General features: G+C 41.1%; 1 protein-coding gene across 1 annotated transcript in view; it reads left to right on the forward strand.

Moving 5' to 3' along the window:
• SLC9A9 (solute carrier family 9 member A9) overlaps positions 1–15,783 on the forward strand; it is an 807,694-nt gene that overhangs the window by 695,505 nt on the left and 96,406 nt on the right. Inside the window, exon 13 of the mRNA XM_063442493.1 lies at positions 1,863–1,914. Coding sequence (XP_063298563.1) covers positions 1,863–1,914 — 52 coding nt within the window. The remainder of the gene's footprint in view (positions 1–1,862; positions 1,915–15,783) is intronic.

Below are 15,783 nucleotides of genomic sequence, written 5' to 3' on the forward strand. Positions count from 1 at the left end.
AATTAAACAGAATTTGCAATAAAGGAAGTGTAAAAACTAGATGACTCTTTACAGGAAGTGTTTAGGAAGGCTGTGCAGGTAACATGCAGGGAGGTGTGCATAAGACTGGATAAATAAAATAATTAAGCTCCTAAATGGCAGAGAATTGAGCTGTGAGACTGTAGGGGCATGATCTTTACACAAAAACTGCTTCATTAATCTTAAATTGATATGGTGACTATAGTGTCCCTTTAACATGCTGAACATGTTAATTTGAGACCGAGTGTTCAAACAATAGTGTCTTCCCTTGGTATATCTCCAAAGTTGCCTTATAAAACCTTTACTGAATTGTATCTTGTTTTCTGAGTGTACCTTTATCTCATGCCAATTATCCCCTATTTATGAATACACAATAACAAAGATGCTTTGACTTCTAATCATCACTCATGGTAACGTAAATGAACAACCGATTAAAAAAGAACTATAACACCTCCTATGTGACTTGTTTGCTCGGAAATGGTATGATTTCTAAATTCTATAGAGATCTAAGTTTCCAGGTAGAAATAGATTATTTTATGATCTCTTTTATATTTTCAGACTGCAGTACATCTGATGCAAGACATAATAGTAAAACAAATAATATTGTTAATTAATAGATGTATAATGACAATCAATGTAATCAATTTTGATAAAAAAAAAAAGTCCCACGCAACCAGTGATTTCCTTCCAATAAATATAATAACGATTCGCACAGCAAGTGAGAATTGAATTAAACAGCAATTAATGGATGGTATGAGTTAGAAACATAGAATGTGACGGCAGATAAGAACCATTAGGCCCATCCAGTCCCAATTTTCTAAATACTTTCATTAGTCCCTGGCCTTATCTTAAATCTAGGATAGCCTTATGCCTATCCCACGCATGCTTAAACTCCCTCACTGTGTTAACCTCTACTACTTCAGCTGGAAGGCTATTCCATGCGTCCACTACCTTCTGTAAAGTAATACTATAGAAGCATAACATGAGAAACATAGAATGAGTTATATGCAAACACTGCTGCAGGTAGTACCATTATCTTAAAGGATATCTGCAGGCAGTCTGCATTTGAGGGAATACATTTTTCTATTACATGGAAAAGGCCTGAGTTTTAAGAAATATCTTTCTCACGGACATTTTACTGCATCAAGAACATTTATACAAAAAAATATATACAACTACAGTTAGCATTAAAGTAATTGTAAATCTCACAGCCACAACCAAAATTGCCAACTCATATAGACAAGTCAAGTCAAATGTATTCTGATTTTTTAGATAGTCAGGTTAAAAAAAAACTTTGATTATCATTTAATATCTGAATGAATAAAGCAAGAGCAAATCATTGTAGATTGCCCTGTTCAGCATTGTGGAACTCTAGAAATGCACTTACACATGTAGCCGTAATAGTATCTATTATGAAAGAAAAAAAATAAAAAAATCAAATATTGTTAATACATACACAATGTATGCAATACATACAAAATAACACCAATCAGAATTATTCACTTAACTTAGAATTATAGCAGACTGAAATCCTAATGGCGATATTGAGGCTAACATTGTCAAGCTGTGACAATAACTAATTTAAAGATTTTTATCTTATCCGGTATTACAGCCTAAATTTGACATATGGATTTTAATTTGCCATAACTCAGACTTTAGTGAGTTACCCAGCATGTCTAATTTGTTTATTAAACTCCTACCTTATACTGCTGTAATATGTAAAAGTACATTGAAGGGTAGCTTCGGCATCCCAGCTTGCTGAGCATTAAGCAAAATTTAAGGTACTAAGTTTAGCCGTTACTGGAAAATTGCCAATTTTTAACGAAAAAAATCTCTTTTAACAGGGTGGGTGTGGATCCAGACCAGGACTTAAAAGAAGAAGATACAGGAAATCAGGTTAGTTTATGGAACAATAGATATTGGATTCATTATATACCTCAAATACTGTTAAACATCAAAGACTCGTTCCTCTGTAAATCATAATTACCTTTTTTTTGGGTGGTGGGGGGAAGCATAAGTTGTCAGATGCTTCCTCACCTAACGAATAAGTCTGAAAATAGAAATGTCACATCCTTCTTAAGCAGCTTAAAGAAGCACATTCCTTTCACCATTAAGATGATTAACCCCTTAAGGACACATGACATGTCTGACATGTCATAATTCCCTTTTATTCCAGAAGTTTGGTCCTTAAGGGGTTAAGTGGCCACGCTGTTAGGCCAAGAATCGGAGAAGTGAAAATGCAAAGCAGGGGGTTCATTTCCAAACTTCACTCTCATAAGAATCCTTTTGTTATGTGTTGTCGAATACTATATCCTTTTATATCATTTGTACTGCAAGGATGTTTAGAACCTTTGTACAGACTACTTAACCTATTGCATGTCACACGAATTAGCAGCACATTGCAGTATACTCCCAGTTGGCAGGTTCAGTTATTGTTATCTTCTGGTAATTGCTCTATAAGTTCTAGCCAGGATTTTCTTTAAGTGATCTCCCTGTAGCTCTGCAGCAAACGTTGCCCATGATATCAATAGCAGTCGCTGGCTGGGGACGTGTCATAATGCCCATAACTGACATGTGAAGTTTCTGTTTTACGGTAAGGAAGAAAGCAGTGCTAATTTATTAATGCTACTGATAAATATTGTGCACAAGCTTGCTCCTTAGTATATCCATACCATTGAGATATCTCTCTTTCTAAATAAATGATTACAAAGCATCATTCTGAATATGACTTGATATGCCTGTAGTTCACCTCCTATCTCTGCTGTGCTAAATCCCAGGCTCTCTATCCAGTCCTGCCATGTAGCATAGAACCATATTGATACTTCATATTTCATTATTGAAACAGGGGGCCTGGGTCTCACTCAGAGATAGATTCAGTAAAGCAAAATGCTATGCTGACTTTTAGTGACTTTGGGCGATTGGCTGACATTAGACATCAATATTCCTTTGTCTCTCAAAAAGGAGATTGTCACCATGACGCATCTAAATGATAAACCCATAGGTATGAGGCAGGTGATGCAAGAGACAGTTCCAGCTTATGTGCAGAATAGCAACAACTGATTGTCATTTGTGCTTATAGACTATGCCAGCCTCTATGGAATCTTAAATTGGACACAGTTCCGGCCCAGACTAGACTAGCATAGCCATTAATGGGGATATATCTAAAAACAAATTACTGTCGCTGCAGATTTCTTGTCTGCTGTCTTTGCAAGCTCTCCTCTTCTTTCCTAATATAGCCTTCCAGTCTGTCCTGGGGAATGCCCCAATCAGGGAATTCTTATTCTGCTCACAGTTACAAAAGGGCTGATTTCTATTGAATCCACACTTTTCTAAATGTGCAAATGCATAACTAACCTACTCTTTTTGATTTTCCATTTAAAGGGTCAAAAGGGGTAGGCCAGTGGGTAGAGGAGGCAGACTATCAGCTCCATTCAAAGGGGGTAGACTCACCATAAAGGGAGCAAGACCACCCAAATTAGTGGCAGGTCAGCCTGGCATGAATGCACTGTTTTGCTTCTCTTTATAGGTTTCTAGTGCCCTGAATGCAGCACAACCACATTTAATGATGTGCTCGGGCTACACTTTTAGGGGAACGTAGTTCTTTGGTGTCCCCTGAAAGCAGGACACTAGGGAGCAAAGTTGGGATGGCTGGCAGAACCTAAAAATCTGAACTGTCCCATCAAAATTGGGATGGTTGGGAGGCCTATAAATGTGTCAGACTCCTGACACATGAAGCAAGCTGTACTTTATCTGTGTGCAGTGTTCTTTTACTGTGTATGCTACAAAAATAGCCAGTAAAAATGCAAATCTATTCAAATGGAATTTAGAGAATATTGCAATAAATCCTACTTTTAAAGTTCGATATAAACACTGTCATATTTAATTCAAAATAATTAAAACAGGCTTCAAACGGTATAACTATCAAAGTATAAAATAAAGTTGACGTGCAAATGGGAAAAATACTCGGTTGTTTCCTTCTCCGGTTTCTAGCAAGTTTTAGCCCAATTGTTTTAGGCTATTAAATTACGAACATAAAGCTACAATTTGCTGACCGGTGACTCTCTGAAAGACACTTTTACACTGTTTTGGTTAAGAATAGAATTATTACAGCCTCTCTCAGTCATTATAAGATGGAGCAGCGTTTCTGTCTCCAAATCTCTCCCCTGTGTGCTAACATAAAAAAGGTACATATTTATTCCTTAGATGTTCATTTTAGGACCCCCCTTAACTTGGCAAATATACAATGCCATAAAGGTAAGGGTGCACACGTCATGGGAAACTCCATTAAGCTAAGACAAAATGGCGTAAGTTAGAACTCCGCAGCATATTATGCACTGAAATTAGGTAAGAGGTTATTGCTTAAAAAAACTTATGAAAAACAATATATTCCATTCCTAACACCTTGTCAGTTTGCAATATCTTAAAGACAAAGTACACAGTTTAAAAATACAACTTTGCATTCTAAAACCCCTTAAGGACCAAACTTCTGGAATACAAGGGCATCATGTCATGTGTCCTTAAGGGGTTAATTAAAGACAAAGTACACAGTTTAAAAAATACAACTTTGCATTCTAAAACTTGTAATATTTGCATTTGACCATAACAGGCTGGCCACAATAAAAGGCCACTCTAAAATGTGCAGTTTTATCACACAGCACAATGCCATAGATGTCGCAATTTTTGAGGGAGCGTGCAATTGGCATGCTGACTGCAGGAATGTCCACCAGAGCTGTTGCCCGTGAATTGAATGTTCATTTCTCTACCATAAGCCATCTCCAAAGGCGTTTCAGAGAATTTGGCAGAACATCCAACCGGCCTCACAACTGCACACCACGTGTAACCACACCATCGGCTGAGACCATCGGCCACCCGGACAGGATTGCTGCAACAATTGGTTTGCATAACCAAAGAATTTCTGCACAAACTGTCAGAAACTATCTCAGGGAATCTCATCTGCCTGATCGTAGTCCTCATCAGGGTCTCGACCTGACTGCAGTTCGTCGTCGTAACTGACTTGAGTGGGCAAATACTCACATTCAATGGCATCTGGCACTTTGGAGAGGTGTTTTCTTCACGGATGAATCCCAGTTTTCACTGTACAGGGCAGATGGCAGACAGCGTGTATGGCGTCGTGTGGGTGAGCGGTTTGCTGATGTCAACGTTGTGGATCGAGTGGCCCATGGTGGTGGTGGGGTTATGGTATGGGCTGGCATATGTTATGGACAACGTACACATGTGCATTTTATTGATGGCATTTTGAATGCACATAGATATTGTGACGAGATCCTGAGGCTCATTCTTGTGCCATTCATCCACGACCATCACCTCACCTCATGTTGCAGCATGGTAATGCACAGCCCAATGTTGCAAGGATCTGTACACAATTCCTGAAAGCTGAAAACATCCCAGTTCTTGCATGGCCAGCATGCTCACCGGACATGTCACTAGGGCAAGGGAATTGGTAAATAGAAACAAGTTAATATTTATACCAGGAATCGGAGAGAAATAACAACTTCAATAAGACAATCGAAGATAAAACACAATTTGTCTATAACTACCTCTGCAAACTACAGATGTATAGAAAGGTTTCACTATATTGTTTTTTGGTACTATAAATGACCACAGAGACAAATTTAGGACAGTTTAAATGCTTTCACTAAATATAAAAAACATGCTCAGCTGAAGGAATGGTTAAAAAAACAAGGAAATCAATAATATTCAGAAGCATTAGCTGAGTCATCTTATCATCATATCAGATGCTCAGTAAAAAAAAAAAAGCTATGTTTTGTACGGATCCAGAAACTCAATCACGGTGTCTGGAGCCTTGTTCTATAACCTCCCCTACCACATAGTAACCTTCTGTTCTGCATCAAATACATATATAAGTAATCCTGTACACAGTGTAATTCAAGAGGCAAAAGATTTGCGATATATGTTTCATTTCCGTCAACTATTATGATAAACACAGAAACAATCAAGTTAATGTCCCCTTTATAATCCATTTGTTGGCATCTAGTATGTATCTCTACATTTTGACAAGCAAAACATGTACAGCATTGCATTTTCATTATAATTCTATCCCTACATAATTGGAGGATGTGTTGCCCTAGTCAGCCCAACCAAGAAAAAGTTCCAGTTCATTGGAATCCTCAATCTTATTGATCTCATTATTGGTCTTTGTTACCCACCGGCACATGGCATTTTTTGTAATGTGAATCTATTTTGCAGCCCTATCCTTGTTTGTGTTTGCTACTGAATTCACCTAGCAATAATGGCATTTGAGGGACAGACCCTTAAAGCACTTGAGTTGGCTGTCCTGTTTTTCTCATATTATAAAAGAACACATTTCAAGAGAAAATCTATATTTATATAAATAATAACAACTATTTAACCAAGAAAGGTACATTCAGATTACTCTGATTTTCAAGTACGTCCTGGGGATGTTACAATTTAATTGTACGAATTTTATCTACCTCGGAAGGACCAAGGACTGAGTCAACCCTGCCGGGATGTGAAACTGTGACCCCCGAAGGATTGAACAGATTCTAGTGATGATTCATTAGCTCACTGAGCTATCTCACCGGCATGTCCTATGTTATAACCTCCTGGCTGTCAGAAAGCCAGCAGGGGGCTTTTTCTCACTTGCTTTGAGAACTTGTTCAAATCATAAGTGAAGGCTTCTCAATGTTTTTTTAAGAGAAGCGTTGTATTTGCGAAGCTCAACAATGGCCCTTCATGCGCCTTAGGACCTCTTCGCTACTCTGAGGAAGCACTTTCCGAGGCAGATGCTCAGGGGCAGATCTACCAGAGGTAAAGTGGAGCTCTGGTGTGGAGAAGGTGATTTTTAATTCAGACATTTTAAAAAATCTAAATCAATGCTTGAACATTCTGCATGATTATTTAGTGAGAATTGTTGTGAATTCAAAGTGAATTTCAAATATACGGTCAAAGTAGCCCAACTGGAAAACTTGTCCCTGTGCGCTATGCTTCCAGTTTCGCTACTTTGACCTTAAATTGAATTCACTTAGAATTCCACACAATTCTCACTTTAGTAAATAACGTGTCAAGTGTATTTTACCTAAAAATACATTTATGTCTATTGCTTGAGTGTTTAAAGTGTAGTCTAATTATTTTTATAAAGTAGCCAGATGTATTGAAAGGGTCACCTGTATGGCTGGATTGAAATGACAAAATGCTAATAGAGAAGAAAGTGTCTATAAGATTGATTTTTTTTAAATCTATTTTAAAATATTAGATTACATCACTTATGTCAATATGGTTCAGAAATGACTTAAAAAGAAAGTCAATTTAAGAATAGGCAACATCATATTAAGTGATCGTAATAATAAATTCTATATGTTACCATCGATCATCTACAGCCGTTCTCCTGGAGTAGCCCCCCTCCTGTACCTTAACATTTCTTTGTTCAAGAACATTTCTCTAATAGCTGTAAAGACTTGAAACTTTGTTTTCCTGGCGCTATAGCTTCCCCCTCCCTCATGCTCTCCTTCTGTGGTGCAGAGGGTGTTAAAAAACCCTTTTGCCACTTCCCTCAGTCCAGCGCCGATGTCCCTGTAAGTCTCTCGAGTGGCTGTCTGGTAGTCACTAGAGGTAAAGTTAACCCTGCAAGGTAAATATTGCAGTTTCTTAAAAACTGCAATAATTAGTTTTGCAGGGCTAAGGGACCTGGGACACTGCACTGAAGTGGTCTGGGTACCTATAGTGTATCTTTAATGATATGCTTGAAACCTCTCTTCTGTACCAGATAGCCACCACTGCTTATAGAGAGTTAATTAATATACATATATAAAGTAATTCACTAATGTGCCTTGTAAGTAATTCTAAGTGAATTCAAAGTAAATTTCAAATATTAGGCCAAATAGCTGACAGAATTAGAAAAATTATTAAAGCCACCATGTTCTTACTTTCGGCCATATTAGCCATATATTTTAAATTTGCTTAGGCAATAGTCTTGTCAATGCTTTATCAGTAACCGGTTCTAGAGAAAACATAATACTGAAAAGCATTGATACACTCTGAATTTTCCGTTTGGGAAGTTTGAAGTCCAAAATTACATGATTTTGCTATTTTGCACCACCTCTAAACCTTCCTCTTTCTTTGGAGATGCGGCACATCACGAGGAGAGACACAAAACAAGAACAAACGTAAAGTCCCAACATCCAGAAACACAGCAGCAAAGTCCATTGAATGCCAGTCCATGAAACTTCTCAACCGGAAACAAACTTCAAGACGATAACGGAATCCAGCCATCTCAAGCGAAACAAACTGGGAAGAAGTGAGGATGCTCGAGCAACACGGAATCAAGATACTCAAGCTAACAGCTTGAGAAAGATCCCTTGTGGGATTGAAATGTTGCACTCTGTTCCAATAAACCTGCTGAACTGATCCTTGAGTGCCTGGACTACAATTTTTGTTCAACTATCACAGTAGGGGTAGTCAACCCCACGTCTGGTTGCTCCAGGATTTTAATAAGTGTGCAGTATTTCTCTCTTTTTTTTGTTTTCATAAAATCATGACTTTTTATCATGAAATAACAAAATCATGTAATGTTATGTCAAGACGCGGAGGTTTAAAGTTGACCAACCACCGCCGGAACCGGGCGGAAAAAAAAATGTGCGAAATGTGGATTCCTGTGACCAGTCCGCCACTCTCATCAAGTCTTCCAGACGTGCACCTGAAGCCACCATGGACAGGGCCAGATTAACATAGGGGCTGATGGAGCTGCAGCTCCAGGCCCATGACCATGGAATAGGCCCATTGATTTAAAAAAATAAATAAAATTATTTATTTGAGGCTGCCTGGCCGGTGCAGATATTGCAGTAATACCAGCAATACAAATGAGTTTACTCCGGGCTGCCTTGCTGAGGGGGCGCTGTACCCAGGTCTCTAGGCCAGGGCTTCCCAAACTTTTATGGCCCGAGACCCAATTTTCAAAATGGTAATTTTTCGAGACCCACTTGCTTTTAATGCATATTTTAAAAAGTGAACACCATGACAATCAGCTTTAGAGGCATACAATTTGCACACCATAGCAATCCGCTTTAGATGTACACGATGGCAATTGCTTTTAGAGGCATAAATCTGGCACACCATGGCAAACAGCTTAAGAGGCATACAATTGGCACTCTATAGCAATCCGCTTTAGAGGCATACAGTTGGCATACCATGGCAATCAGCTTTAGAGGCTTGCAATTGGCACACCATGGCAACCAGGTTTAGAGGCATACAATTGGCACACCATGGCAATCAGTTTTAGAGGCTTACAATTGGCACACCATGGCATCCAGGTGTAGAGGCATACAATTGGAACATCAGGGCAGCTTTAAATACATAAACTTGGCACACCATGGCAATCAGCTTTAGATGCATAAACTTGGCATATCATGGCAATCACTTTTAGATGCTTAAACTTGGCACATCATGGCAATCAGCTTCAGAGGCATACAATTGGCAAACATTCAGATGCATTAAATTGGCACTCCATGGAAATCAGCTTTAAAAGCATACAATTGGCACACCATGGCAATCAGCTTTAGATGCATAAAATTGGCATATCGTGGCAGTTTTAGAGGCATAATTTGGCATATCATGGCAGTTTTAGATGCATAATGTTGATATATCATGGAGTTTTAGAGGCAGAAACTTTGCACATCATGGCAATCCGTTTTAGAGGCATACAACTGCTTACTCACAGACGTCACAGACAGAATCAGACGTTGTGTCCTGCTCATCCAGGCCCCTCACATTGATTACCCCAGTGGTGGAACTAATGTAGAGAGGGCCCTGGTGCAAGTTGTTTTCTGGGGCCCCCTCTAGTGCAAGTGTGGCCAAAAGGTAGATCTCCATCTGTCGGAGAACTTCAACAATGCTATGCCAGCTGAGAATCTACCATTTGCCCATCGTTGCAGGGTTATATTTGTGAGCAGTGTTTGAGCGTTTAAATGTAAGCATGTTTGTGTATTAAAGGACCACTATAGTGCTAGGAAAACAAACTCGTTTTCCTGGCACTAAAGTGCCCCGAGGGTGCCCCCACCCTCAGGGTCCCATTCCCGCCGGGCTGAAGGGAGAGGAAGGGGGTTAAAAACTCCCCTTTCGCCAGCGCCGGGCTCCCTCAGCGCTGGGGACTCTCCTTCTCCTTTGCCCGTCATCGGCTGAATGCGCATACGCGGCAAGAGCCGTGCGTGCATTCAGCCAGTCCATAGGAAAGCATTCAATGCTTTCCTATGGATGCTGGTGTCTTCTCACTGTGAAAATCACAGTAAGAAGCGCTAAAGCGCCTCTAGCTGCTGTCAATGAGTCAGCCACTAGAGGCTGGATTAATCCATTTGTAAACATAGCAATTTATCTGAAACTGCTACGTTTACAGCAAGCAGGGTTAATCCTACATGGACCTGGCACCCAGACCACTTCATTAAGCTGAAGTGGTCTGGGTGCCTATAGTGTTCATTTAAGTATGTGTGTGCATGTATGGGAGTATTTGCATGTACTGTTGCCATTGGAATGTAGTGGTGTACTTGTTTGTAATGTTTGCGTCTGAATGCAGGGGTGTTTGAATGTAGTGCTGGACTTTAAATGCAGGTGTGCTTTTTGTGTGTAGTGTTGGTGTTTGAATGAAGGGGTGTTTGTATATCATTTTAGTGTTTTAATACATGGGTGTGTTTGTATGTAATGTTTGCGTTTGATTGCAGTGTGTGTAGTGGATGCAGTGTGTGTGTGTAGTGGATGCAGTGTGTGTATATTGTGTATATAAAATATACATATACACAATGTGTGTTTGGATGTAAGCATGTTTTTTGCATGGAGTATGTGTGCAGTGTATACACATACAGAGACACACACATACACATACTGACACAGCGATACACACACAATGACACTTATTTTCCTACACACAGATACACTCATGTAAACAGATACACACTGACACGCAAATACACACACACTGACACAAAAGGAGACTCAGATACACATACATGCAGAGACAGGTGAGGGTGACCGTGTGGTAGGGAGTGTGTGTGCAGGTAACAGTGTAGGGGGGCAGGGTGAAAAAGGGTTACAGTGGGCGGCGGGCATGGGATAGAAAGTGTTACAGTGTAGGGAGCAGGGGGAGAAAGGACTACAGTGTAGGGAGCAGGGGGAGAAAGGGCTACAGTGTAGGGGCAGGGGAAGAAAGGGTTACAGTGTAGGGGGCAGGGGGAGAAAGGGTTATAGTGTAGGGGGCAGGGGGAGAAAGGGTTACAGTGTAGGGGGCAGGGGGAAAAAGGGCTACAGTGTAGGGGGCAGGGGGAGAAAGGGCTACAGTGTAGGGGGCAGGGGGAGAAAGGGCTACAGTGTAGGGGGCATGGGGATAAAGGGCTACAGTGGGGGGCAGAGGGAGAGAAGGCTACAGTGGGGGGCAGGGGGAGAGAGGGCTACAGTGGGGGGGCAGGGGGAGAGAGGGCTACAGTGGGGGGGGGGGCAGGAAGAAAATGGGTTATAGTGGGGGAGCAGGGAGAAAATGGGTTACAGTGGGGGAGCAGGGAGAGCAGGCGTTACAGTGGGGAGACAGGGGCAGGGAGTGAAGGGGTTACAGTGGGAGAGCAGGGAGAGCAGGCATTACAGTGTGGGGGGGGGCAGGGAGTGAAGGGGTTAGTGTGGGGAAGGGGGCAGGGAGTGAAGGGGTTAGTGTGGCGAGGGGGCAGGGAGTGAAGGGGTTACAGTGTGGGGAGGGGGCATGGAGTGAATGGGTTAGTGTGGGGAGGGGGGCAGGGAGTGAAGGGGTTAGTGTGGGGAGGGGGGCAGGGAGTGAAGGGGTTAGTGTGGGGAGAGGGGCAGGGAGTGAAGGGGTTAGTGTGGGGAGGGGGCAGGGAGTGAAGGGGTTAGTGTGGGGAGGGGGGCAGGGAGTGAAGGGGTTAGTGTGGGGAGGGGGCAGGGAGTGAAGGGGTTAGTGTATGGAGGGGGGCAGGGAGAAAATAATTTACATTGGGGAGCTGTGTCCTACCTTCCTTGATTTCCCTGGTGGTCCAGTGTCTCCCTGGTGGTCCGGTGGGGTAACTCTCCGGTCTCGGCTCTGCCGGGTGCAGAGCTGCAGTCCGTGTAATAAAAGTCTTGCAAGCTCCCAGAGTGTTGCCATGGTAACGCTCTGGGAGCTCGCGAGACTTCTATCACACGGTCTGCAGCTCTGCACCCGGCGGAGCTGCAGACCGGAGCTGCTGGGCAGACTGACTGGAGGGAGCCCGGCGGCATACAGGGCAAGCCGCCGGGCTCCCTCCTGGTGTCAGTCTGCTTGCCTGACTCCCCTGCGGCCCTGGATGTGTGGGTCAGCGCGACCCACTGGGAATCACCCTGCGACCCACCAGTGGGTCGCGACCCACACTTTGGGAACCGCTGCTCTAGGCAATCCATTCTGCCGACCTCGAATGATGAAGATCTTCCGGGTCGAACATAGGTTCTCCTAGAACAGGGGGAAACATACAATAGGAGAAGAAACCCCCCAGAGGATGGGCTGGAACCCTGGGCTCAAAGGTAAATACTATAAAACAATAAGCCATAAACAATATACAACTGTAGAAGTAATAATAAAGGTAACAATAACTTTTAAATAACAGGTGAATGCAATATGAAATCACCAAAAGCAGTTAAGATAATAAACTGATAATGCAGATTAATCATTGTACTTAACTGACTGTGGAGCAGCAAAGAAAGAGGAGGGTTTAAAGGTGATGCTTACTGTTATACTGGGACTTGGATGGGGATTGGCTGCTGTCTCACTGTATATGTTCTATTTTTTATGTTTGTGTTCTTTGTTGCTATTGGTGGACAGTAAAGAAAGGGGTAAAGGGACACTATAGTCACCCAGACCACTTCAGCTCAATGAGGTGGTCTGGGTGCCAGGTCCCTCAGGTTTTAACCCTTCACATGTAAACATAACAGTTTCAGAGAAACTGCTATGTTTAAATTTGGGGTTAATCCAGCCTCTAGTGGCTTTTTTCCGGACAGCCATTAGAGGCGTATCTGCGATGCTGGAGGCGAATTTCGCCTCCATCGCGCAGAGAAATGCTTTCCTATGGACACTTTGAATGCGCGCGGCATGCGCATTCGGCTCCAGTGATGTCGGATGGGAGAGCTGACATTGGACGGGGAGTAGTGGTCACCAGCCGGATTAAGGTAAGCTGCTGAAGGGGCACTATAGTGTCAGGAAAACCACTTTGTTTTCCTGACACTATAGTGATCCTTTAAGCCCTTAAGGACACATGACATGTGTGACATGTCATGATTCCCTTTTATTCCAGAAGTTTGGTCCTTAAGGGGTTAAGCAATATGAACCTCTGTGTCTTGACATAAAATTGTGATATACGTGTTCTAGTTTTCAGTGTCAAATATCAGATCTTGGGCTTTTCAAGACACAGGATTTTTTTTACATTCTTTAAATCTGAGATCCTAGTACGTAACTTATGGTTATCACCTAATAAATCAATTAGCGGTTATGTCATTAAAAATAAGTTAATTATATATTCACCGCCCTGAATACCCTATCTGTTGTTTATTCTAGGGATTTGAGCTAACAGCAGCCCATCCTGGACTTATTGTGCTGTTAAAATAAGCTCTGAATGTCAAGAAATGAAAGTCACACTTCTACAGCACATCTCACCTGTTCTATTCTTTTTTTTTTTTCTTTTCTTTTTTTTAATTTATGGGATCTTATTGAGATTTTTTCCCCCCAGAATAATGGAATGTTTTTGCACAATTTTCTTTTCTAACATGTTCAGTTGTATATGTGAAAAGGAAGAAAAAGAAAAGAGCAGAAAAAAAAATGAAAGTCAGGAGGTTAATTGCAAATTTAGCAAAACTAAATGGTTACGAACAAACCTCTGCCATGCTCCCTAAAAGCTTTTTTTTTATGTCTTTTCAATTCTGTTACATCAGTACCCATAGCAACAAACTCTTTCTTACACGAACTGTGAATAGAATTTCCTAGAGGGGAGCACCGCTGGTGCCCGCTCTCACCAGACACGCATTGCCAGTTTTCTTCTCTCAATTTATTTTATCTTAACACAAATACCCTGAAAAGATTGAACTAAAAGGAAAATGGCATACTTTTACAGCTCAGCTATATGTTATTGTATTACTAGATTTTTTTGTATGCTTTTTTACACAGTTATAGATTTTTACATTAAAATAAAAAAAAAATAAAAAAATTATAGCTGGTAAAATACAATATAACGTAAATCAGGGTTATAAGAAAAATGCAATATTTGATCTTGATGGTAAGGTGTGTGTATATAGATAGATATAATTAGAACATGTTCAGATGGGGTCGGAGGTAACAGAGTCTGATATAATTATATACACAGCTATAAAAAAGATTTGAGAATTATGATCATTAGCTAATAATCTAGCATTCGTAGCAATATTATAGAAATTGCTAAGCAAGATGAGAAATGGGTTTACAATATAAAGGAGTTAATGCAAGTTGTGAATGCGTTTGAGAAAATTAAGTTGATAGCTAGAGAATAGGAAGGTGTCAGAAAATGCTATTTCTGTCTGAAGCAGCTGAGTAGATTACGAGATAAATGAGAATCATGTCGAGTTATATTGGAGTTAGGGTGGGGTGGGTGATTGGTTGTAGGTAGGTAATCCAAGGCAGCATAAAGTAAGACTTGAACCTCATTTTTTGTAAGCTTTCCAAATGATTAAATACTGTAGGAAAAGGTTTCCAAATGCTCTCTCTACAGAAGTCACCATTAAGGTCTATGTGAATGTTTTTAGATAAATCATTTGGAAAGTTTTATTAACAATATTGAATCATTTGGAAAGCTTATTAAATTGAGGCCTTGGTGTAGTACACAAAGAGTGGCACTGAAGGAAGAAGTGTAGAAAAATAGTATCTATTGCAAATCAGGCTGTGATGTTTCATCAAGAGATAAAAACAACTGGAGTCACTGTTAAAGACAATTGACTATAGACAGTATTATATGACAGTCATGCTAAATACATGAATCACACTATTGCACTTTTCCTATTATTTATGTTCCTTGTCATTTATAAAATGTGTGTTAAAAAGATTCAGGCTAAATGGCACAAACTTGGTGTCTATCCCATGGATGCCCATTACCAGCCATCCTATGGAACAATGGGGTCTCTAAACTAGAGATGTAATGTTGATGTTTGAATGCTGGTATGTATGGACATACACACATGTACACACACAATGACACAGATTCACTGACACCCAGAGTGATGCACACTAACAGATACACACACTTACACATGCATACACACACACATATTATTTCCATAGTTGTGCCACCCTTCTGTTTCCAAGCCTTTTTGGTGCAGGAAGGTGGCTTTCAACGGTTTCAATGGGACTGCTGACAAAGACTGATGGAAGGCAGGGCGGGGAGTGTGCTCCTTCCTCGCTTTCCTTCCTCTCTCTCCTTCCTCTCTATCCCCCTCCTGTCTGTGTTCTACCACATGGCTGTCTTTGATCTCTGGGAGGAAGTGATTTTAACTCACTTCCTCCGAGCACTATCAAATAGGAACCCAATCATGCTGGTAAAAGGCTGAAGAGCCAGACCGGGCCCCTTATTAGAAATGCTAATAGATTGTTCCTAAGTGCGAGGAACTTACAATGGGCCCTCATAGCTTACAGGCCCTGGTGTGGCTGCACCGGCAGTATGTTCTATAAAATACCAGTGCATAAAAAGCAGACAAATTAGATAGATATATTGTTGTTGTTTAAGTCCTTGATTGCTAGAGGCATGC

This window comes from Pelobates fuscus, chromosome 2 (assembly GCF_036172605.1).
Source record: "Pelobates fuscus isolate aPelFus1 chromosome 2, aPelFus1.pri, whole genome shotgun sequence".
Classification (NCBI taxonomy): Eukaryota; Metazoa; Chordata; class Amphibia; order Anura; family Pelobatidae; genus Pelobates; species Pelobates fuscus.